Source organism: Odontesthes bonariensis, chromosome 2, assembly GCF_027942865.1.
Source record: "Odontesthes bonariensis isolate fOdoBon6 chromosome 2, fOdoBon6.hap1, whole genome shotgun sequence".
In the NCBI taxonomy this organism is placed as follows: domain Eukaryota; kingdom Metazoa; phylum Chordata; class Actinopteri; order Atheriniformes; family Atherinopsidae; genus Odontesthes; species Odontesthes bonariensis.
The window spans coordinates 2,239,171-2,265,586 of record NC_134507.1 but is presented as its reverse complement, the minus strand read 5'-3'; the positions used below and the strand labels follow the sequence as shown (position 1 = coordinate 2,265,586).

Here is a 26,416-nt window from a genome sequence, read left to right as displayed (position 1 = left end):
CTGCGCTCCGGCTGGCTGCTGTGAGGGCTCACTGACACTGTGTTTCTGCTTCATCTCACATGTTTCAGACTCGCCCGGTTTACATTGATACCTGTATGTTGATGTGAGGACTTTGAATGAGGACTGGATGAAGCTGCAGCAGCAGCTGTTGTTTCTCTCTGAGTTGATGAGAAAGAAAAGTCTCTGCTGGACTTTTTGTTGCTGCAGCTCCAACTCTGAGTGTGAGTTGCTGTGTGTGAGGACAGATTAATATGTGAGATATGAATGGGAGTGTTGGCGTTGGATTCGTCACTAAAAAGGTATTTGTAAGCATCACAAACACTGATATGAACTCACCTTATTTCCTGTAAAGGAAAAGGGGCGGAGCCTCAGACCAGGTGAACCAGTTGTTCCATATTACGAAAGAACACAGACACATTCACACAGTTCAGGCTCCATTTTGAGTGCACAGCAGCAGGAGGAAACCTGAGGTCAGAATCAGGTGAGTGTGAACAACCTTCTTCTTATTTCACTGTCAGTCTCTGAGTGGGTTTCCTCTCTGTGGCCTGCAGAGCAAGAAGAAGCAGAACTCAGCAGCTTGTTTCTGCTGTTGAAACGAAGCTGATCGGACGGCTCTGATACAAAGAACTGATCCAACTCGGGTGTAGATAACACACAGATAAACACAGTGAAGCTGATGTGTTTTAATCAGGACTTCAGAGCAGCTTTGGCAGCAGTAACTCATCTGTAAATCCAAACTCCACAAAGCTGCAGACAGCTGATCAGCTGGGTCAGCACAAACTGAGTCTGACGGCTCGGAGGAAAGAAATGACGTCTCCTTTCTCTAAAAGTTCTTTCTGACATGGAACAGAAAGAAAAGCAGGAGGTTAAAGCTTGTTTCAGTTTGGCTGTGAGACCTGAACAGACGTGTTTGTCTTCATTCTTTTCTTCTCTCAGACTGACTGAAGTCCAGAAGATGGACAGAGCAGAGTCTGCAGCATCCAGCGGTCGCTCTGCCAACAGGAACCCACCCAGACCTCCAGAACCATCAGACACAAAGTAAGAGAACTGCTCATGGGGGGGGGGGGGGGGGGGGGGGGGGGGGTTGTTTTTGTTTTTTCAATCGGCAAAAATCAATAAAGTGCGGCGCCAGTGGTCCTCTGCCCTTACCAGTAGTAGCCTGAGAAACGGCTCGAGGTTATCAGTCACCAAAGCGGCCGGGGCAGCCCGAGAGGCACCCCGCATGGGTTTTGGGTCTGATAAATGCACGCATCCCCGAAGGTCAGCGCTCGTTTTGCATGTATTAGCTCTAGAATTGCCACAGTTATCCAAGTAACGGTAGAGCGATCAAAGGAACCATAACTGATTTAATGAGCCATTCGCAGTTTCACTGTACCGGCCGTGTGTGCTTAGACTTGCATGCTTGTGTTCATTTTATTGTGATCTTAACGCAAGTTTTAATTTTTTTTTTTAAATATCGTCAAAATATCTTTATCGTGAAAATCCTAAAAAATATCGATATTTTTTTTTGCCCATATCGCCCACCCCTAGGGGGGGGGGGCAGCTTCTTATCTGGGATATCACCATGGCAACGTATACTGGCAACCCAAACAGGGTGTGAAGCAGGTTGGAAATATTTAGGGTGACTAATCTTATTTTTGTTTCTATATATATATCTATAAACATGTATAAATATAGTATATACAGTATATATATGTGTATATATTTATATATTCTGTATCTATACATGATAGACAGATGCTTTGACCAACTATGTCACAGATGTGATAGATCGAACTGATAAAAGAACGAGGTAAATGAACTAGATTTACTTCAGGAAGTGATTTATTTTCCTCATATATATAATTTTAGGTGTATGTGTATATGAATAACAGCATGTTTGTTTTTGCAGAGGTCAGCTCCACAGACAGAGAGCAGAGTCTCCAACATCCGACTGTCTGTCTGTGAAGAGCAACTGGTCCAAAGGAGAACCTCTTAACTTCAGTAATAAAGCTGGACCCTCAGACACAAAGTAAGACAACTGAAACAGATTTCTGGATCTTTCATGATCTCTTTCTTACAAAACAGAAAAAAACAGAATGAATGAATATATAAATAGATAAAGGACAAAATACATTGCTAATACATTGATAATTATTTAACTTGAGCGGTGGTTTGCAGGCAGAGTTCAACATATTACCCGTTTCATCGTCCTCATTTGACGTTACAAACCGCGAGCTCGTTTTAGTGAAAAAGTTTCCTATTTTGGCATATTTAGCTGCGTCTGTTTCCAGAGCTTTCCTCTTTTTAATTCTAGCCTTCTCTGCGCCACCCTTGTTCTTTCTGCTTTCCATCTGTCAAACACCCCTGACCGAGTGCACTGACGTGTTCTGTCAGGGTGCGTCTGCAAACAAACCCCCCAAAAACAAGAGCTGCCAGCGGAGGCGGCCCACGGACAGCGGTAGCAGCGTACGTAACCAACCCACAACCCTAACCCAGTCCTGTTGATCAGTAACTGACATGCAGCCCCTCACAAGGCAGACCAAATACTTTAGGAAAAATTAATTATATAATGTGTATACTTTTTAACAATTAGCTACCTTATTGAGACACTACTTTTCCATTTTTCATCAATTTTTCACTTCCATCAGGGTTTAAAGCCATTTTGGACCACTGCTGTAGTACCAAGCTCTCCAAACAATCCTTGTACCTTTTTTAGTATCTCGGATGCACTCCTTGATTACCGTTCAGTGTAATTTTAGTTCAGATAATCAACTTTTACAAGGTAATTATTACTTTTTACACTGGTGGATCAACTGAGTCATTACACTAAAGATTATTAAGAAGCTATTGACCCATCCCGTGTGACGTCAGCGCAAAAGTAAGCGCCATTTTGGACATGGACTACCAGTAGTCTACCACTGCTAACAACCAAGAACAAGGAGCAAAGTAGCAAGAGGATAATCGAAAGGAACAGAACATTGAAAAAAAATTTTTTAGAAAAAACTTCCCACTTCCACCACGCCATTATATTGTTGCGCACCTGGTTGTAGTAACAATCAACACTCGTATTTTCTCGATTTCTGGTATGCGTGTTTGCGTTTCCAGAGCGAACACAAGTGGACTAAATAAGCTCTCGTCCGAACTGAATAGTAGGATTTCTCACATGCATAAGTGGAATCGAACATAGTTATAACTTGTTAATACTAACTTGTTTCAGTGTGCGACATGCAGTTCGGACGGCCACTAGTGGCTCGCGAGCCCCACGTTCCCGACCCCTGTAGGCTACTAACACTACAGACACCGACCCTTCAGTAATACAGTGCTTGGTTCTGGTAGCAGCACATTTATGACAGGGACCATTTCTCAACAGATAAAGCAGTTATTTCAATGAGAGTTCATAACATTTAGTTTATCCTGATCCTGATGACCAACGTTAAATGAAAATGTAAACAAACCTTAGCTGTAATAAGATGGCGACCACCGGCTCCAGGGACGATCCACTGATGTAGGCATGTGACCCAGCCTGACACAAAGTACTTGTAGGCATCCAAACTTTTAAACGCTTTCAGATCACTACCTGTTAGTGATGCGCGGGTCACCCATTGACCCGCGGTTGACCCGCGCGCGGGTGGGTTGGGTAGCAGTTTTTTCTAAGTATTGCGGGCGGGGCGGGTCAAAATAATCAAAACCCGCAACCCAGAAATTTGGAAATATAGACAACTTTACGCGACAAACCCTGGGCGGCGCCATTACTCTCCACAATGCACTTCATTTCCGCCGGAAGTAGTTTGCGCTGCGTTTGCCAATGTAAACAGATGATGCTAGCTTGACAGCCCACTCGTAGATCGCTAATAATGTCCTTATGTAACGGGTTGGCTGTTGATTCCACTTCCACAGTGACTGCCAATCATATTTATCTTTATTCGTGTATCAAGGACGCTCACTGGTTGTCAGGGCTCTCCTCAGCACGTAAATATGGGCTGTGATGTAAGCGCAGCCAGTGCACGAGGATTGAGCCCATGGTAGGTTTGTTACACAAAGCACAGCGTTATACTGAAACTGTATTTAATGTAATAATGCGGTTAGCATTATTATTATTATATATTATGCTCAGTAAGATGACGACAGCATTGCATTTGACTAAATGTGTTTTTATTTTGTAATGTTAATGTAATGGTTGTTAGCGATCTTGGCTCGAAGGCTAAGCTAAACTTGCTAACTTTCTCTCATGAAGCTGTGCCGAACGAGTGCTGCGCTGTGACCGTGAGCTGACCAGTCGTATTTCTTATCGTTATTCAGGCAATAAAAGTCCAGTCCTGTTTACATAATGTAATATAACGTTGAATATATTGTTGTACAAAATTGAAAATAAAGGTTGATGTAATTTCATGAGTGCCCTAACTTCCTTAGAGTGTTACAATTTCTTTTAACACAGTTCATTCATAGTAAACTCATACTTTACATTAATAACACTGGATTAATTAATTGTTTTGAGGAAATTAAACAAATGGCTTCAACTAGAAAGATCATGTATTTAATCCTAAAAGGTATTAAAAAGTGAAATACAAAACGACCCCACAAAATTACATCACTATAATAATAATTTACAATATTAACTGTTAAACATATACTATGCACACAGCAGTGGCGGCTGCTGACTTTTAAAACAGGGGAAGACCATATTACGCTTGGTTAAAAGCATGTAAACTACATTTGGTGTTGCTAACTGCTTAGCTGCGAGCATACACGCCCCCTCCTGAAGCCGGGCGTCCTCAGCTCGGAAGCCTGGCTGTTAGTGGCGGGTCATAACATGATTTCCTCAGTGAACGGCGGCGATTTCAGAACAAATCACTTCATTAAGCTACAGGACAACATGTTGTAGTTATGAAAGTAAATGCAGTATTGGGCATATCTTGTGTTTTGTGAAGAACTGTTTTATCGTCAATTTAACATTGAAGATGTAGAGATTTCGCCAGAGAATGGGAGAGGCTGCCTCCCGTGTTGTCTCTGAGTAGCCGCGGCTGGCACACAGGCAATATTCTAAACCTCATGAGGCATTCTGATCAGTGGACTTCTCAGATTAACTAGGCCAGCACAGATGGTCAATATGTTGTCCAGTTTACGTGCCATGATGGGAACGGTCTGGGATAAAATCTTAAAGATCTTCAGTCTCTGGATTGCTCTTTCCACATGTATGCGGACATTTGTCAAAGCCCTCTCTATCTAACCACTCTTTCAAGTGCTTTCTTGAGTTTGTACAGCCAACTACTGCACATGTCGTTCCCGAACCAATTTTTCTCTTAAGGTTTTCCATCCTTTTTCTCACTGCGTCGATATTGGAGCTAGCTAGCAAAACAAACCGGGGCCCGCCAGACCGGAAGTGGAGAGCATCGACGGGAGGAGTTTAGGAAGTAAAGCGGAAACGGGTCAAAAACTTGTCTATAGGTGAAATCGCAATTTTGAGTTGCAGAAGTTCCTGATAGCTTCTCTGCTGCTAAAGCTGCGTCGACATCACTTCCTTGATCTGGGAGCTTCAAAGTAAGATGAGGGTTGATCTACTACTGTAGACAACAAAGTATATGCTATATTCTACATGAATTTTTATGTTGTAGAGTTGTGGATTTATTTTATCAATGGAGAAATTGAGCAGCCTTGCTTTGTTGTCTACAGTAGTAGATCAACCCTCATCTTACATTGAAGCTCCCAGAAGTGACGTCGACGCAGCTTTAGCTGCAGAGAAGCTATCAGGCTTGTGTTGATAATAATAAACTCCTGGACTATGTACAAACTTCCAAATGCATCGCTTTGTGAGTACAGACCATATTTGTACTACTGTAGAAGTTTGGTGTCATGACATGTGATTTTAGTGTGGTAATTTTGGAGATACTGCCAGGGTCCGTTAGCGCTTGTACGAAGCTATTCGGGATAACTCAGTAACTCAGCTGATGTTCGGCCAATATCGGAAAAACTTCGGGTGGGCTACTTGGCTGGATATCACGGTTCAAATGACCCCAGGTTGAATCTACTCCGAACCATCACTTTAATGTCATCTTTCCTAAAAGGCACGGTACCACTCCATGCGAAGTCTAAATTAGTTGATGACTTAGTAGAATTCTGCTGCGCGGATTTATGCCCATTTGACATTGTCTCTGGGAAGGGCTTTACGCAGGTGGCACAGGGCTTGTAAATATAGGCGCACGGTTTGGGCAGGTGCACATTGAGTAGGCTACTTGTTAGTGGCTGCTCCACTTTTGTTTTAGAGAAAGCTGCGCTGAGTCGTACATAACAGTTCTTCAATAAAGAATGGCGTAAAATCGAATTTTGCTGTCTTTGTTGTTGTTTGATGTAGCCTACCGTTGAAGTTTCAAAATAATGCGAGTCTAGCGCAAATCCTTCTCGTTTAGGTTTGTGTTAAATTAACCCTCTACAGGCCCTGGCTTTTTTTTTTTTTTTTTTTTTTTTTTTGCGGGTCGGGCGGGCCGCTTTAGAATTTCCCACGGGTCGGGCGGGGCGGTTTGGAATTTCCCACGGGTCGGGCGGGGCGGTTTGGAAATTCTCGCGGGTCGGGTTGGGGCGGGTGTTAAAAAAAACCCTAACCCGCGCAACACTACTACCTGTGTATGGCGATGGATTGTTAATCACATACTGGTACAGATCATGAGGGATGAAGTCGGGTAATGATGAGATCGCCGTGAACTTCCGAACGTCAGTGAACAATCCTGATGGAAGCAGGTAAACGTCATTCTCTACGCCAGCTAATCTCAACTTTTCTGAATACCACTCCCTCTGCTCACCCTGTAAATGCCCTACGTCGCTGGACAGTGAAGGTGTTTTCTGCATTTTATTTTAGTCCTTTATTTTAGTTTTTTGTTTTCGTTTTCTCGTACTGCATTCAAACTGCAGTCCACTACATGTCCAAAATGGCCGCCGCTTTTACGAAGGTCACGTGAGTGGGAAGGGTCAATGCAGATCTCGGATGGAAGACGGAGGCCTCTCTTCAAGAGTGGGCTGTGGGGATGGCACGAGTTGCAGCATTCGAAAAAATGTCATATAAACGACCGGGCAAACTGGATGTACATGAAGCAAAGTGGGGCAAATACTTGAACTTTTTAAAGGGCTCCTGAAAGGTGTCATATCGTGGAGAGATGCAAGTTTTAAATAGTGGTGGATAAATACATAACAGTGCTTCTTCTTATGGTTCTTTTTTTTTATTTTCTGTTAACAAATTATTTCTCTGACGTAGTGCTTATTTTACTAATTTGATGTATCGACCTTGTTTGGAGATATTTTCTGTGTCTAATTTTGTTATAGTTATTTTATGTGTTGTCTACATTGATGCGGGTCTTTTCATGGTTTCTATAGAACACATCTGACGGAGGTGTGTGGTGGTCGTAGCTACGCCCCTTGTCATGCTATCACGGCTGAAATGTTTCATCATACCACACAGACAGAACCGGCGCGTGTTTAATAAGTTAAACTTACACGTTGTCTCCTTTGTCTGCGGCGCTCTGCTCTCCTTTCTTCCTTCATGAAACGAAGAAGTATCGCCTGCGCTTGATCCTGACTCTCTGTGAGCTCTTCCAGCCTTGATGTTAGACGCCCGATGTGATCGTCCATGATTAATATCACCATCATGCAGACCATGAACACGGTGGCCTCCCCGCTCTCCATATTAGCTTCTTTGTGGTGTTTTTTCTTCTCTCTGGTTTTGTTTTGTTTTGTTGTTGAATGTGGCGCTAAACGGCTAACGTAACACGTCACTGACGCAGACGGCTGCGCGCGGCGCATCAGTCCCGACTCATGTGCAATGCAGACTGAAACAGCTCCGCTGGGGAAGGACAGTTATCAGAACGAAATTCGAGTAGGACAGTTCTTATAACTGCGTTCTTATAACTACTCTGTCCGAAAGCGTATATCTCTACGGACCAATCAGAGCTTGCATGTGGCAGTGTTTAAATGGGTCCTGAAGGCAACTCTTGCAAAATAACAGTTCTGTGTTCAGAAAACTTCCATACCGTGTGTATTCTGCGTGGCAATGCGCGTACCGAACCGTGACCCCCGTACCGTGACGCTTCGGTACGAATACATATACCGTGCCGGCCCTAATCATTTATGAACATTGACTTACCCCCGCAGCATCCTGTGAGCCGAATTCCAGCTGAGTTTTGCGTTCCACGAAGGTAGTCCGGCTAGTTGGCTGGGGTCAAAAAAGAGCAGACCGATCACTCCCTAGCCACCTAGCGATAGCCGCACCTGTTACGGTGTTTGCTGCTCGGAAGCAGGGGACTGCTCGGTCTGCTCTTCGGTCTGCACGGTTTTACATTGGACGCATTGATATCAAGGGAGGCAAAAATAGCGCCAAGCGAAGTGAGGTCTGACTTTTTCCTGGACAACATTTTGTGATGCAAATGTATTACTCTTTTGAACGGATATTTTTTTGAGAAGCAAAACGCTTTATTTTTTTGACCCCAGCCAACTAGCCGGACTACCTTCGTGGACCCCAAAACTCAGCTGGAATTCGGCTCACAGGACGCAGTGGGGGTAAGTCAATGTTCATAAATGATATTGCTAATATGGGATGTCATACAGCTTCATGTCAAAAGAGGCGAACTATCCCTTTAAAGGGATCAGCATGGATGGTGGTGGCTTAGGAGGGGTTTGTTTGCTGGGGGGGGATTACTGTTGTTATTGTATTGTTGAAATAATGAAAATGAAAAATGTTAATCTCAAAAAAGAAGCTATACAGATCTTTACACGGATTCACGACCCAACTCATTTAGATAACGAGGTTCTAATTTAACAAGCCTCAATGGTGAAAAATAATTTTTAATAATTTTCGTGAAAATAGTTTTTTAACACATTTTTTCATCCCAAACAGAACAGAAACACCATTTCCTCTTTCTGTATACCTTGACCATAACCCCCCCCCATGTGATCACCAGAAAAAAATATTTGAATAATATTCTCAAAAAACATTTCTTACCCCGAATAAAACTGCCCATTTTCTCTTTATATATGCCGCCACCTGCCCTAGTCTGTCATTGAGTTTGTTAACGAGTTGTTTAAACGTCACCTAGCCCTGCCTGAAGGACTCGAGCTGCGTGTCCAGCGGGCACACAGAGCATTGATCCCAAAGCCAGCTGCCGCCTCTTCCCCGAGGTCAATAATTGTTAACTTTTTGGAGTTTCACGTTAAAGAGACGGTCCTAAGGAAAGCGTGGCAACAGAAGATTGAGATCAACGGCAAAAGACTGTACTTTGATAACGACTACGCAACAGACGTCATGGAGAGACGCAAGACATACGGACCCATCAAAGCAGCTCTGAGGGAGAAGGGGATCCGGTACCAGACACCCTACACGAAGATGCGGGTGCACTGGGACTCTGGACTGATGATATACAGCACAGTGGAGGAGGCGGCACGAGACCTAAACCGACGCGGAATCAGGGTGAAGGTGATGACCAAAGCGAACACCGCCGCGGCCGCGGAGGAGCGCCTGAACGCAGCGATGCCATGGAAACGCATCACCAGCACTTCAGACAGCGCAGCTCAGCGTGCAAAGGAGAGGCAGACGGAGTTCAGACGAGACACAGACCAAGGAAACTGCAATGGATGAAAGGATATAGGCTACGTCGCCGGGTGAACACAAACACTATTATTATTTTACTTAAAAAGGATATTTAATTTTGTACTACAGGGTGTTAGTGCACACAAATCTGGGTCATATAGGATTATCATGACTCACGACTTAAGTTTATAGATCAATATAACCGAAAAGTGGGAGTGTTTGGTAGCAAGCACTAAATGTTGGACAATTCTAGTATTTGTGGGTTTTTTCTCACAACTAGGGAGGGCCCCTGTCACAGTGAGGCACTAAACCCTCCTCCCACCAACAGGGACCACAAGGGATGGATAACATCTCCTTTTTTGAAGCCACATCGTTCAATGTTCCACTGTTGTTCTTTGGTTATGTTTTTTATGTTCAGAGTTGGATTGCCGCACAAACTCATTAGAAATGATAGAGTATAATACTAAAATACTGTCGTTGAATATTAATGGTTTAAATAACCCTGTGAAACGTCAGAAGGTAATGACCAAATTAAAGAAGGATAAGTCACAGATTATTTTTTTTACAAGAAACGCACCTGTCTAGTCTGGAAAGTGAAAAGCTTAAGAGGTTTGGCTATAGCAACTCATTTCATTGTTCATTCCGCCATGGATGTAGAAGAGGTGTGGCCATACTTATCCCCAACTCAGTGAAATTTGAATGTATCAAAAAAATTTGTGATAAAGAAGGGAGATTTATTATTGTGAAAGGAAAACTGGGAAACGAAATGCTGACACTGGTAAATGTATACGCTCCACCTAATAGTCCAAAACAATTCTTTAAAATCTTATTTGATACCATGATTTTAGAAATGGAAGGAATATTAATATGTGGTGGTGACTTTAATATTGTGATGAATAGTAATCTAGACACGACAAAGAAGAATAAACATACCAACCATGTCACGAGAATGGTCAAGAGAACACTTAATGAATTTGACCCATCAGTATAGACCCATATCACTACTCAATGTTGATTATAAATTGTATACCTCAATCATTTCCAAAAGGTATGAATACTTTATCAGTGACATTATCGGTGAAGACCAGACAGGCTTCATTAAGGGACGTCAAGCCCAAGATAACATAAGGAGAACTTTACATATTATTAACCATATTCAAAAACAGAAAACATGTGCAGCCTTAATAAGCCCTGATGCAGAAAAGGCTTTTGATAGCGTAAATTGGACTTTTCTGTATCAGGTACTTGAGAAATTTGGACTTAACGACAAAGCTGTCAGATGTATTAAAACACTTTACCCGACGCAAGGATAAGAATAAATGGCAGTCTGACTGAGAGGATAATTTTGGAACGATCTACTAGACAGGGCTGCTGTCTCTCCCCAACCTTGTTTGCAATCTTCATAAAGATCTTAAAGGAATAGAGGTTGGGGGAGAGGAACATACCATTGGACTTTTTGCTGATGATGTGGTCTGTTTTTTGGAGGACCCAGACACATGCATTGCCATACTAATCAACCAACTAGAGATGTTTGGCTTTTGTTCTGGATACAAGCTTAACTTGACCAAAACACAGATTCTAACATTCAACTACTCCCCATCCAAAACCATACAACAAAAACATAATCTGAATTGGAGAGCAACAAAAATGAAATACCTTGGGGTCACTTTAACACAAAACACTGATGATCGATATGAAGCTAATTATGTCAAACTGGATAAGGAAATTAAGAGCGATTTGGACAGGTGGGCTATCCTTCCATTAGACATTGGTTCACGAATAGAGACCATAAAAATAAGTGTTCTACCCCGACTTCTTTACCTGTTTCAGTCACTACCCATTGAGATACCCGAAAAACAATTCAGACTGTGGGACAAAATCATTTCAAGGTTTATATGGAATGGTCACAGACCGAGAATCAAATTTGAAACATTACAGATTGGAAAGGATAAAGGGGGTTTGGCACTGCCAAACCTCAAGGGATATTTTCATGCAGCACAAATTACATATGTAATTTGTTGGCGTGACAAAGATTATGTGGCCAAATGGAAGAATTTAGAAAAATTGGTACAAGGAAGAGAAATTCAAAGTCTTATTGGAGACAGAGAAGAAGCAATGAGTGTAATTAAACAGGTGAATACAGTCACTCAGTTTACGTTAAAACTATGGTTTAATTTGGTACGAAAATATAAATTAGAGAAAGAGCTCGGACTGCTCCGATGGATAGCTTATGACAAGGGTTTTATCCCTGGTTCTCTTGACCAAAGATTTAAACAATGGATTCCTAAGGGATTAACAGCGATATGTAAAACAATTAAAAATGGGAATTTTATGAGCTTCCAGGAGACTAAACAAAAATATGATTTAAAGGTAGGGTAGGAGATCCTGGATTTTGAGTCCAGCGAAGCTGCATTTTGAAAATACACAGGTAAAAAGTCCCAACCCTTTTCTTCACTTTCCCCCCGAAGCCACGCCTCTAGAGTACATGAATGCGCACGAGCACGAAGGTGCACGAGCGCTGTTCTGACAGCAAGCATCGATTGTTGCCATATTTAGTATTTAGTTTATGCTAACTATACGTTTAATAATGCTAGGTGCTAGCCAAGCTGGCTCTAGTTTAGCTTCCTGCCAAGCTTCTGGACACGTAGTTTGTTCACGGAGCAGGGTACGCGCACAAGGGGAAGGAGGAGCAGATTGCAGTTTGATAGACGGCATCAGAATCCAATCATTGTGAACAGTCCGTTCACAATGATTGGATACTGTTTTTCCTAGATTGTACGTTCTAGAGGCCACTAAAACTTTTCATATTTGTGTCAAAACTTTTAATTAATTGGTTGCAATGGGGGTGTGAAGAATATTTCAAGCAATATGTAAAAAAATGTTCCAGAAAAAGATCCCCTACCCTGCCTTTAAGTAACCAAGATCATTTTAGATACTTGCAGATGAGGAACTTTCTCAATAAAGAAATAAAAAACAGTGTAAACTTGGACACAAATTCAATAATCAAAACCATAACTGAAGCCTATAATGCAAAGAAATTAAGACTAATCTCTACAATTTATGGGCATATAATGGAAGCAAGGGGGAATACAACGACATATGTAAAACTGAAGTGGCAGACAGAGCTAGGTGTGAACATATCTGATGATGAATGGTCACATATTTGGAAAACACAGCAGTCAACAACATCATCACGTGTTTGGAGACTACATTGCTGGAAAAATTTAATTAGATTTTTTATAACACCCAAAATTAGGAATAAACATACTTCATTACCACAGCCATGTTGGAGAAGCTGTGGAGGTGTAAATGTGAACCACTCACATGTATTCTGGCTCTGTCCTAAAATCACAAAATTCTGGGAAGATGTTCATTTGGTTATGTGCAGTATTTTGGTTTATGTTGTATCCAAGTCTTGTACATTATTATATCTTGGTGTTATTACGGAAAATGATAGATACATATTGAAAATTATGTTAGTAGCCTGTAAAAAGGCAATTACAAGAAAATGGTATAAGACAGACCCACCATCCCAGGAAGATTGGTTGAAAGTTATGGACGAAATACATTTCATGGAACAACTGACTTAAAATAAAAATAAAATAAGGACTCAAGAGGATCAATACTGCCGGAAGTGGGAGAAATGGACTGAATACATAAAAACGACAGGACAAGGACGATCACATTGACATCGGAAATTGATCAAACTGTAGAAACATGGTGATCCAACATATTCTTTTTCACTTTTTTGTTTTTTTTTATTTGTTTCCCCCACTCCCCTTCCCTTTGCACAATGTTCTAAAAAAAAACAATAATAAGAAAGTATCAAAAAAAAAAAACACTGCCATGACTAAACCCCAACATCAGACCAGCCCACTGGGAATTATCCCGGTCCTCCCAATTAGCCACTCCGAGCCTGATGTATACTGTATATATATATATATATATATATATATATATATTTATATATTCTGTATCTATACATGATAGACAGATGCTTTGACCAACTATGTCACAGATGTGATAGATCAAACTGATGAAAGAACGAGATGAAGGAACTAGATCCACTTCAGGAAGTGATTTATTTTCCTCATATATATAATTTTAGGTGTATGTGTATATGAATAACAGCATGTTTGTGTTTGCAGAGGTCAGCACCACAGCTGGAGAGCAGAGTCTCCAACATCCGACTGTCTGTCTCTGAAGAGTGACCTTTCCAAAGAGGAACCTCCTAACCTCAGTGATGAAGCTGGACCCTCAGACACAAAGTAAGACAACTGAAACAGAGATTTCAGGATCTTTCCTGATCTCTTTTATTTCTGTTAAACTCAGCATTTATATCCAAACCAGCTCAATGTCCTGTTAACTAGGTTAGCACAGGCACTAACTTGCTGCTGTCTCCTGTTGCCATGACAACAAATGGGAGAACAGCACTCAGTCTGGTGTCAAACCAAGGAGATGGTGGTGCACAATCTGATGTAGCAAACCCAAAACTCTGGCTACAGAGCTGAGTTTCTGATCATTTTGGTTTGTGTTGGAAATCTAAACTCTACTTCCAGTTCAGGAGCAACACGGCCTCTGAACAGGACCACATGTCTGCCAGTGATGGTCTATTTTCTGCCTCTGACAGCTCAGGGGGTCACAGTGGATGGATGTGGAATGAAATGTGCTCATCTCAGAGTGTAGCTGCAGCCAGTGTTGTTAGAATCTATTTGATCAACACACACTATCAGCCCAGGGGCCTCATGTACAAAGAACAAAAAGACTTGCTGGATTTCCTCCTGAAACATGGCGTACGCTCAAACCCAAATGCCCTCCAACGTCGGATGTATGAATCTGTGCGCACGCATCAATCCAAACACATTTCGTTTGTACATCCCAATCAACGTGGAACTGAGCGCATGTCGTAGCACCCGACCCCTCCCTGTCCACGCCCCTACTTAAATACGCAAATCCTATTTAAATGAGCCCTGCACCTGCGATTCCCCTCTCTGTACGATTAGAAAATAATAAAAAAAAGAATGAATAAGACGGGAAAAAGAAGAACTTTATGGAAAGCGAGATGTCGGTGCTACTTTCTGAAGTGGAGGTGCGAAAAAACATGTTCTTTGGTACGCTGTCCTCCGGCATAAGCAGCAAACATAAGAGGAGTGGGTGGGAGATTCTGTGTGAGCCTGTTAATGCTGTTAATGCTGGGGGGTCTGAGAAGCCTCACAAGCAGAGGTGAAGAAGAAGTGGTCCCACATTAAGGTGGACGTGAAACGGAGACTGGCTGCCCACCGCTGCAGTATGGCCAAAACAGTTGGGGGGGGGGGACCGACTCTGTTTGAACAGAGAGTCGGGGCAACTATGGGTGACACTGCTCTCTCTGGGGTGGTGGGAGCACATGAGGGTGACTCTGATTACCCCCAAGCTAAATACCGATGTTTCTGTGTAACTCACAACAACGTGTTCATACAGTAACGCGCAGAAGTGCGCCGGGGAAAAGGTGAGGCTGATTAAGACATTTCACACTTTACGCACAGGGTTAGTAACATTTGCCCACAGAGACGATCAGGGGCTTGTTAGAAAGATCTTAAGCTGAAGTTTAACCAGCAAAAAACATTAAGAAACTAACTTTAACCACCGACTGATGCTGTGAAGACGGGATAGAAACTGGGGGCGCACATACTCAATGCACGGTGAATAATATTAGGACAATTACACAATAAAGTTACTCACCAAGAAGCCAACCATCACGCACAGTGCCAGCTTGTAGTCTGTTCCCAACGATGCTGTTATTCAGAATGTATGAATCGTGCGTTGAACCAGGCCACCTCGCCTGGTTAATTGCATTTACGCATCACATATGATCTGATGAAAATATGTATGAAAATACATATGATGAATGAAAATGTTTCCTGTTAACATACAAATTCATCATGTGATGGAGCTTATATAGCAATGTGTCTGCAGTCGATAGCTCCTATTACAGAACCGTCTCTCGCTTCAAATTGAGCTTTAATGTTGGCCTGTTCAACTGCATTGTGGGAATTTATATACGTGGCTGAGATGCGGATAATTCTGTCCCACGCGGCTGGCATGGCTCGGCTCAGGGTAGACTGGCACAGTCCCAATCGGTTGGCCACCTGCCCCTGGAATGCTCCGGTTGCTATAGGAACCCCAGTGTGCACATCACCTGTGGAATGCCCCGGTTGCTATAGGAACCCCAGTGTGCACATCAGCTGTGAGCACAGGCAGCGCATGGCTCCTCCCTGTGTTGCGCTCCAACGCCGGCTGCAGCTCTGCGCACAGTTCCAGGAGGATTTCCCTCAAAACGGATAATGAGTCGCCATCATGTGCCAGCAAATCCTCTCTGTCTCTAAACACACGCTCTCTTCGAATTGCACCATTTGCAAAGTCTTCTTATACCGCTAAAGCAGCCATTGTTTTAAATGGTATGCATTGCACCACTTTGTGCTGCTTTTATATCCACTCATGTAACTGCAGACACGTGGGTGTGTTAATAGAATAGAATAGAATAGAATAATACTTTATTTATCCCCCAATGGGGGAAATTCAAATTCGTCAAGTAGCTCAACATTTTTTTAAATATTTACAATGATTGAATTAACAACAATAAAACAACAATAATAATTCTACTACGAACTAAATAATAATAAATGACTAAATGGCAAAATAAATCAATTTGAGAAGAACTCAGCAGTCACTGTTATAAAGCCTTATGCTGTTGGAACAAAGGACCTTCTGAACCTCTCAGTCCTGCAGCGCAGAGAGATGAGCCTCTCACTGCAGCTGCTCCTCTGTCCTGTCAGGATGCTGTGGAGAGGATGTTTATTATTCTCCATCACAGAATCTAACTTCCTCCTCATCCGTTTCTCCACCACAGCACTGAAAGAGTCCAGCCTTCTGCCTACAGCAGAACCAGCCTTTTTCACCAGTTTGTCCAGGCGTTACAGTTTGTGTCTGTAGTGCAACTCCCCCAGCAGACAGCAGCATAGAACAGTGCACTCTCAATGATAGTGCACTCTCTATCTCCCCTCCATCAATGCAGACTGACTGGTATGGGGTTTTAGATCTCCTGAAGTCCACCACCAGCTCTTTGGTTTTGGTGGTGTTCAGGAGCAAACAGTTCTTTAATTGTTTATCAGTATTAATTGTTCATGTGTCTCAAATGTGGACATCATAGTCTGAGGACTAATTGTTTTCACATTTATTTATTATAACAGTTTCCCAACATCACCTTAGGTGTCGCCAAAGAATCAGCAGCTGTAGAAAAGTGCGTATGCCAGCCCTGAAGTTGGCGTGAGGCACCGCACATTTCCAAGGTCATTTCGCTCTTGATACATCTGATTGTTGACGTGAAAAGGTGCGTACGCCACTATTTTGTACATGAGGCCCCTGGTCTTTATCAATACACTTATTGGTTATCTGTAATTACTGAAGAGTTTTTCATTTCTTAATTCTAAGAGAGCAAATGTAGAATAGGATTAGGACTGATTTGAAATCTAATGAAATGTTTTCTGTAGAGCAGCAGCAGTAATATTCACACAGTGAAGTCAGCACATAAACTGAGGATTGAACCAAATGTGAAATGTTGCTGCAGGAAGGGTTGAGTTTGCATTCACATCAAACAGCAGAGTTGATGCCAAATGGAGTTATTTTAAAAGGATTTTAGTGATGAAGACATGTGTTGACAGAGGGAGGAAGAGGAGTGGTGTTTGTGAGGAGCAGCAGCTGTCCTGCTGTGCTCTGTGTCAGGACGTCCTGAAGGATCCGGTCTCTGCCAGCTGTGGACACTGGTTCTGCAGACAGTGCATCACCTCATACTGGGACCAGTCTGCTCCCTCAGGAGGCTCATACTGGGACCAGTCTGCTCCCTCAGGAGGCTCATACTGGGACCAGTCTGCTCCCTCAGGAGGCTCCTCCTGTCCCCAGTGTGGAGAAAGATCCAGAGCTGCACCAGGTCAGATATTTCTGTTAACCCGTTTAGACGCACACACACATCAACATGTTCAAGATGCACAAACAATAATATTTGACCAAAACTATGAATCGCCATGACGACAAAGTCAGTGGTTTAAAAAGAGGAGGTTTAACTGCTGAAATGTGTCTGTTTTTATTTCAGTTGATGTTTTAGTTTCTTCAGACGCTGAGAATAAAAGTGTTAGTGGGCAGTTGTTAGTTTTCAGCCCCCCTCAGGTTTCAGAAGGACTTCACACACAGCTTTGGGTCTGAATGGTTAACCTGCTGATTTAATGCAGACACATTGTGGTGTCAAACAGAACAACACAACATTTGTTAGGACCTGACTCACATGGACACAACAACAGAGACACACCATCAGTTCAAGCTAAAGAATCATTTTATTAACTCACATCAGACTGAATTAATACGCCAAATCAAAGCTTTATGTTCTGGGCTGTGGACATCAGTTAAATCAGAGCTGGATCATATTTCTGAGTGGAAGACATAAATGTAAATGCTGTAATGAGCAAATGGATCAGAAAATGAAACTAATCCAACACAATAACCAAGATAGCAGCACCTGTGGAGAAGAGCAGAGTAATCAGACTGAAATCAGGACTAAAGGAGCCAAAATAAGATGGAATGAGCCACAGGTGTAATGAATACATGTACTTTTCATATTTGATGGTTTCATGATGGCAGCAGCTGTCCCTGTATTCATTAACCAATCAGAATCCTGTTTGTTCACACAGTTTGGAGGCACTGGGTCTAAATTCAGACACAGAACACAACACAGATAAAGAAGAACAAATCCTGATGAATTGAATCTAATCTGTTTGTGTTTGGTCTCATTTGTTCTTTGGTCAGCAGATGTTGGTCTGCAGGAGGTTTTAGATGAACATAAGATGAGTCTGAGGAGGAGATGTGAACATGTGACTGAAGGAAGTGATGGAGCAGGAGGTGGAACCCTCCTCAGCACGATCTACACTGAGCTCTACATCACAGAGGGGCGGAGTGAAGAGGTTAATACCCAACATGAGGTGAGGCAGCTGGAGACGGCTTCCAAGATCCGCCATGACACTCCCATCAGGTGCCAGGACATCTTTAAAGCCTTACCTGGGCAGCAGGGGGCCATCAGAGTGGTTCTGACCAACGGCGTCGCTGGTGTTGGAAAAACCTTCTCAGTGCTGAAGTTCACTCTGGACTGGGCCGAGGGCCTGGAGAACCAGGATGTCAGTGTGGTGATTCTGCTTTCCTTCAGGGAGCTGAACCTGATCAGAGAGGAGCAGCACAGTCTTCTCACGCTGCTCCATGTTTTCCATCCAACATTACAGCAGCTCCCAGCAGAGCAGTTGGCCGGCTGCACACTTCTGTTCATCCTGGACGGCCTGGATGAAAGCAGACTGTCTCTGGAGTTCAGCTGTCAGGTTGTGTCTGAGCTCACCCAGAAGTCATCAGTCAGCGTGCTGCTGACAAACCTCATCAGGGGGAACCTGCTTCCCTCGGCTCGCCTCTGGATAACCACACGGCCCGCAGCGGCCAATCGGATCCCTCCTGCGTGTGTCGCCAGGGTAACAGAAGTACGAGGCTTCACCGATGCCCAGAAGGAGGAGTACTTCAGGAGGAGGTTCAGAGATGAAGAGCGGTCCAGCAGGATCAGCTCCCACATCCAGGCATCCAGGAGCCTCCACATCATGTGTGGAATCCCAGTCTTCTGCTGGATCACTGCTACAGTTCTGGAGCACATGTTGACCCCCGAGCAGAGAGCAGAGCTGCCCAAGACCACCACTGACATGTTCTCCCACTTCCTGCTGGTTCAGACACAGAGGAAGAAGAACAAGTACCACCAGGGACCTGAGGCGGGTCCACAGGGGCTGACGGAGGCTGATGGGGACGTTCTCCTGAAGCTGGGGAGGCTGGCGTTTGAACATCTGGAGAAAGGAAACATCATGTTCTACCAAGAAGACCTGGAGCAGTGTGGCCTGGATGTCCCAGAGGCATCGCTGTATTCAGGAGTTTGTACAGAGATCTTCAAAAGAGAGTGTGAGATCTTCCAGAAACCAGTTTACTGCTTTGTTCATCTGAGTGTTCAGGAGTTTCTGGCTGCAGTCTACATGATGCACTGCTACACCAACAGGAAGGAGGAGGTGCTGAGGAGCTTCCTGGGAAAATACCACAGTTACTCATCTCTGGATGACTTCCTGAACAGAGTCATGGAGAAATCCCTGGACAGTAAAAATGGCCACCTGGACCTGTTTGTCCGCTTCCTTCATGGCCTCTCTGTGGAGTCCAACCAGAGACTCTTAGCAGGCCTGCTGGGTCAGACACAGAACAGTCCAGAAACCATCCAGAGAGTCATCAACAACCTGAAGAAGATGAACACGTCTAACTTTTCTCCTGACAGAAGCATCAACATCTTCCACTGTCTGATGGAGATGAACGACCTCTCAGTCCATCAGGAGATCCAAGAGTTCCTGAAGTCAGAGAGGAGATCAGAGGAGAGACTCTCTGAGATCCAGTGCTCAGCTCTGGCCTACATGCTGCAGATGTCAGAGGAGGTTCTGGATGAGTTGGACCTGGATGAGTACAGCACAACAGCTGAGGGAAAAAGGAGGCTGATTCCAGCTGTGAGGAACTGCAGAAAGTTCCGGTGAGTTGATGTGTTCATAGACTTCATGAGTCAGAGTAGATTAGTAGTTTAGTTCCCTAAAAGCCGTTTCTGCACATGAACAGCAGAGATGTTCTGGAGAACCTGCAGACAGGTTCATCTGGACCTTTCCCACAGTTGCTGCTCACATGTGCTTCACAGCAGCAGACCTACTGTTGGAGACAGGAAGCCAGCATTAACCTGCTGTTTCCACTGTTTCCCATGTAGGCCTGCTTTATGCCCACATGGCCGGTCCCCAACACAACCAGAAGCTAAGAAATCTGGCCAGTTTTTCAGATCGGCACATAAAGAGTGTTTCCATGGCAACCTGACTCACAGGAGAGAATCTTGGACAGATTGGGCCCAGTTCCCAGCTCACTGGAAATGATGCAACAGAAATCTGTGGGAATATGTTGGAACAAGTATTTTGGAGGTTTAAAGTTTTACTGAACTGGATCATTAAGAGCATTTGTCAGAATAAAAGTTTTTGTTGGTAAAATTGGGATGGTTGGATCAGCAGAAGGTTTTATAGGTGAGCGGCCTCAGTCGGGTCATTTCATTGTTGGCTGTTGGAGGGATTGATTGTGAAAGCTTTGGCTCAACAGAGATATTAAGACATCCATCTGCAGTGAAACGCAGACGCCATCATCTGAGAAGACGGCGTGAACTGTGGCCTTTGCACAGAATGTAAATATACGAGGGGAAAGCTCAAAGCGTACAGCCTGCAGTGTTGGAGCTGATGTCTCCGGAGACATAATGATGTTGCTCTGTGGCAGCTTTCAGAGCCCTGGAGAAGCTAACTGGTGCTTAGAAGCTTCTTAGAGTGGATTCTTCCTGTATATGGGTGTGAACAGTCCCAGCTGACAGTGGTGAGCAAAGAGATCGTCTTTCAGCTGTAAATGTTCACTAAGCTGAACTTTTTATAAAGATTCTGGAGTCAAATGAAAGATGTAAGAATGTAAAAATGGTTTTCTGAACAAGACGTCCTTATTCTGACTTTGGGATCAGATCAAACATGTTTTCAGTCTGAATGTGACACCACATTTCCTTCTTTATCTGCAGATTAGAGAAAATAATGAAGAAAAGTCAGTTTAAAGGAGCTCAGGTCTGAGAGACTGAAGAGATTAATGATGTCGTGTCAAACAGGAAGATGAGATCAATCACAGATGTGAAGAACAGATGTTCATCAGAGGACATTACATTCACATCACTGTGTTCAGTTAGAATATGAGTTCAGGTGGTGTTTATAGTGCAGATTGTCTGATTTTAGTAGAACTGACGTCACAATTTTCTCTCATCACAGACTTACTGGTTTTTATGAACTCTCAGAGACTCACTGTGAAGTTGTGGCCTCTGCTTTAAAGTCCAACCCCTCCCATCTGAAACAACTGGACCTGAGTCGCAGCGACCTGTCGGATCCAGCAGTGAAACATCTGGCTGCTGGCCTGGAAAGTCCAAACTGCAGACTGGAGGCTCTGAGGTCAGTTCACTGCAGCTCTTTCACTTCTTCTGTTTTAGTTGAAATGATTTAGTGATGTGTGTAAATATCCAAACATTCAGTGTTTCCACATGTCTGAATGAATCCTCCCTTCCATCCTTTTCACCTGCCAAAGCAATTCTTTCCTCACTTTCACACACTGAAGCAGAGCTGTTCCTTAGAAAAATCATCCTGGTAAAAAACATTTTTCTTCAGTCATAAAAGGAGAGAAAACACTTTAGATCAGAGGTAAACATGGAGCAGCTGAAATGTAGCTTTGACTCACCTTTCTGGTCCATCTGAGAGATGTTTGATCAGTACAGTTATGAAAGCTGGATGCAGATTAAACTGCAACAAACTGACAGATCTGCTGCTTCCGCTGCTCATTTGAACAGGACAAATGTGCAGAGTTCAGTCACTTTAACTCCAACGACTCAGTCTGCTTTGGGCTTTAGCCTCCACCCAGTAATTAGTGAGACTGGAGGAAATGGCAAAGCGCTGACTCAGCACTTTATTTTAAACATGAAGGATGAAAAATCTCCAAAGTTGAGAGGATCACATGCTAAAAGAATCCATCAAAAAGTGCAGAAACCAGAGAGGAATTCAGAATTACACCACAGAAGAAGAACATGCTGCACACACTCATCTCAGGACTTATTTCCCTTGCTTCTGCTTCCAAATGTTCATTCTTGCTTTACTAGTGGTTTAAATAATGTGGTAAAATAACTGAATCATTTCCAAAGATGAGCACTAGTGGCAGAGCCGGATCCAAATATGATATTTGGAAAGGCACATATAGCTGATTAAAGTCAGTTTCAGCCTGCATCCTGCTGGCTTCAGCTCACATGTTTTATTCTTTATTCAGATTGTGGGACTGCAGTTTGTCAGAGATCAGCTGTGCCTCTGTGGTCTCAGCTCTGAAGTCCAACCCCTCCTCCCATCTGACAGAACTGGACCTGAGCTGCAACTACACCATCAGTGACTCTACAGTGAAGGAGCTGAGCAGCTTTCTGCAGAGTCCACACTGTGGACTGAAGACTCTGGGGTCAGACACCATGTTTTAGTTGTGTGTTCAGATTAATATGATGTGAAAGTTGTGCTGGTCTTCATGGTAAAGTCTGTGTTCTTCTTCTGGGCTTTAGTTGATGAAATGATGATCTATTAAATAATAAGTAAACAGTGAATCTGTCAGACAGAAACAGATCTAGAATCACCGGCTGATGCTTCCAGAGCTCCAGAGTTGGTGAATATTTCCAACAGCCCGTTAATCAGCTGATACTAACAAACTCCCCTCCAACTCTGTTGGAAATGAACAATCTTTGACTTGGTTAGAAAACAGCTTTCATCACAGCAGCAGTTGTCTTCAGTCAGATTCATTCATGATGACAAAATGCAGCCAAAAAGCTTCTCCCACTGATAACTGAAAGGAAATCACTTTCAGTTGAGCTTTATTTCATGAATTCTATCAATAATTCCCTGTTACACAATGCCAAGGCCAACTGAAGGTGGTGCTGACATTTAGTGACTGTGGGGGAAACACAGAGAAGAGTTTATCAGAAGAAGAATAACAGGATTGGACCATGGATGAGAACAGCTGTGAGCTAACTTGTTGCTAGGTAACGGCAGATGGAAGGAAGCTGTGAGTGTGTGTGAGCAGCTTTCCATCAGGTGAGAAATGTGTGAAAACATGCAGCAGAGTCAGTGTTTGATAGCTGTGCAGCCAAAGAGAAGCTGAACAGGTGAAGTGCTGCGACCCTGTGCAGGTGAGCCCAACACAGACACAAAGGATGATCACTGAGCTGCCATGCAGGAGGGAGGCAGGGACTGCTGCATCACTGCAGATACATGCTGTTCTGTTCCCCTGCCGGCTGTGTGCCAGCTGTTCCAGCTGTTTCATTCAGTCAGAGCTCAGAGAGCTGTGAGCAGCATGTGAGTGAATGCAGGCTGAGAAACATCAAGCTTCATCACTTTCTGTGAGGAACAAACAACCAGATTCAAAGTGCAGCAGAAGTTTATTTCACTTTGAATGTAAGTTTCATTCTTCTTTCATAGGTTTTATTAACACTTTAGTCCCATTTGTCCATATTTGAGATGTTTTCTGTTTTCAGATTCACAAACTTTCTGTCAGATTCTGAACTTTTTTCCACCTTCTGACCCGTTTTTTCACTTTCAAACTTTTGCTGCTGACCTGCTTTGAGAGCCCGGACGTCAGCTGACAGGGGGGTTAAATCCTGACTGCCAGAGCAGCAGAGGAGGCTGAAGGGACCCCCATCATGCTGCCTTCAGGGACTGTGGGAACTGCAATCCTTTCTTAGACACCTCCTGCACGCTATATTTCCATGAGTGCTGGTGAAAATAACCTGCAGCGCTGACACACTTTGTTAATGTCAGCTGGTTCTGTCAGCACTCAGCACAGATCAGCTGCTCATCCTCCATGATGGACAGCAGCTGGTTCAGAGTCCTTTTCTCTGCTGGCTTCAGCTCACATGTTTTATTCTTTATTCAGATTGAGGAGCTGCAGTTTGTCAGAGATCAGCTGTGCTTCTGTGGTCTCTGCTCTGAAGTCCAACCCCTCCCATCTGACAGAACTGGACCTGAGCTGGAACACCATCAGTGACTCAGCAGCGAAGGAGCTGAGCAGCTTTCTGCAGAGTCCACACTGTGGACTGAAGACTCTGGGGTCAGACACCATGTTTTAGTTGTGTGTTCAGATTAATATGATGTGAAAGTTGTGCTGGTCTTCATTTTAAAGTCTGTGTTCTTCTTCTGGGCTTTAGTTGATGAAATGATGATCTATTAAATCATGTTTTATTCTTTATTCAGATTGTGGAGCTGCAGTTTGTCAGAGATCAGCTGTGCTTCTCTGGCTTCAGCTCTGAAGTCCAACCCCTCCTCCCATCTGACAGAACTGGACCTGAGGTTCAACGGTCTGAATGAATCAGCAGTGAAGGAGCTGTCTGAGCTTGTGGAGAGTCCACACAGCAAACTGCAGGCTCTGAGGTCAGTAGAGGGTCGGAGGTCCATGCAGCTCTCAGCAGTATTTTATCAGACTTTATTTATTATTTATTCTATTTATTAAAGCTGATGGCAGCTGAGGAAGAGACGCTCTGGAAACACTCGTTTATCTCCTCCCTTCTTTCTTCTTCTTCTCTCTACAGCTGGGAGTGGTGAACAGGACGATGTGAGCTGAGAGGATGATCTGTGTCCTGATGATCCACAGGATGAAGCAGCAGCAGCTGGTGTGCAGAGAGACTCTGACTGCACCCTGATGATGATGATGATGATGATGATGATGATGATGATGATGTGTTTGTATTCTGTGTTTTTCTTCCTTTGGAATAACCATGTTAAAGTTGGGTTAGAAATGATCAGTAATGGAAACGATCCTTAAACCTTCAGTTCCATCTGAACTTAAAGAACAGCCACAGTCTAAAGTTTGACACCAGTTTTATTCTCTCGGCTTCATTTTCTGCCTTTAAAAACTGACTTTTAATGTGTAAATCTTTCATCTTTTAATCTTTAAATCCATCAGTGGAAATGAGAAGCTGTCAGTGTGATTCAGTCAGAGACGACTGAGCTGATGGAAATGTGGGAACCTGAAAGGAACATTTGATTATTATTATTGTTACTGCCTCCCAAACAGTTGGGAAAGATGAAGAAAATAGTGATGTGGCAACACTTTTCTGTCCCGGCAGTCAGGAGGATGTGCCAGCTACTTCTGTGCCGAGTGAAAAGCTGGAGGGGTCGTAACAAAGAAGAGGAACAGACTGAAGCCCAACTCAGCTGAAATCATCTTGTTGTTAAATAAACATCTTTGAACTTTTCTATAAATCTTACTAAAGCATATCTCTATTACATACAGTATTTTATGATGGCACAATCACGTTATAACACAAATATATTATTAATGTCTCTAATAAAACAGTCAAACATTTAAAAATGCACATGGAACCTTTATTGTTCTGCAGAACAGTGTCTCTCTGTTTTATAACACCCGGCCCTTTAAATGCTGTGTTGAAGGGTGGCCAGCAGATGGCGCCATAATTAATTTGATCAAATGCTTTGAAACACTGAACCCAGGCCCGCTGCTCCGCATAAGCAGAGAGCTTAGGGCCCCAAGTACCTGGTGGGGGCCCCCAAAATTAAGGTTGTTAAAAAAATTTCATGATAGTTATTATTTTATTACATTAAAGAAATTATATAAATTAGTCATTAATTGTGTGCCCTACTCGATTCGGGCAAATTAGATGTGTTTACCTTATCTATACCCCCCCTTCCTGAAATGGTACAGTCTTCAAAGTTACCGCATCGGAGGTGGTGGAGCATCCTCCTACCTGACGTTTTCCGAGTTATGCCCGTTAACAGGGAAGAAGATTTAGAATGTCAAGTAAAAGGCCACATGATTCTGGCGCTGACAAAAGAAAGAAAAGAAAACGGAGAGATGACGCTCGTGCATCCCTTGCTGGTAAGTTCGTGTTTTTGGTGTAATTGTTTCGCTAACCTAACTGTGAGTGTCAGTTTTGATTTAGTTCAAACTTCAAAGGGTAGGTGTTGTTTAGTTGTTGTCACGCGCTTATCGTAAAACACTGTCAGACATCCCAAGTTCCAAAAACTAATTTCAGGGAGATGCTTATCGACCCCCCCCCCCCGCCTATTTAATTTTGGGGGTCTCTAATTTTGCCTATTTATCAACATATTAAATTGGAGATTTTTTAAAAGGCTTAGACAGGCTGGATATAGATAGTTAGAGACTGTAGCTGGCTAGTTAGATATA

General features: G+C 43.2%; 1 protein-coding gene across 4 annotated transcripts in view; it reads left to right on the top strand.

Moving 5' to 3' along the window:
• LOC142388736 (NACHT, LRR and PYD domains-containing protein 14-like) overlaps nt 1-25,582 on the top strand; it is a 65,127-nt gene extending 39,545 nt beyond the window's left edge. Inside the window, exons 3-14 of one of the 4 annotated variants that reach the window (XM_075474296.1) lie at nt 353-481; nt 937-1,038; nt 1,892-2,011; nt 8,455-8,523; nt 13,699-13,818; nt 17,251-17,516; nt 18,389-20,168; nt 21,469-21,645; nt 22,508-22,687; nt 24,149-24,322; nt 24,466-24,642; nt 24,801-25,582. In XM_075474296.1, the coding sequence (XP_075330411.1) occupies nt 956-1,038; nt 1,892-2,011; nt 8,455-8,523; nt 13,699-13,818; nt 17,251-17,516; nt 18,389-20,168; nt 21,469-21,645; nt 22,508-22,687; nt 24,149-24,322; nt 24,466-24,642; nt 24,801-24,813 (3,159 nt within the window). In that variant the 5' untranslated portion in view covers nt 353-481; nt 937-955 and the 3' untranslated portion in view covers nt 24,814-25,582. Of the gene's footprint in view, nt 1-166; nt 482-602; nt 1,039-1,891; nt 2,012-8,454; nt 8,524-13,698; nt 13,819-17,250; nt 17,517-18,388; nt 20,169-21,468; nt 21,646-22,507; nt 22,688-24,148; nt 24,323-24,465; nt 24,643-24,800 lie in introns of those variants that run through there. The other 3 variants (XM_075474301.1, XM_075474289.1, XM_075474308.1) reach the window with 3 other exon arrangements.
• Nucleotides 25,583-26,416: the final 834 nt, after the last annotated feature.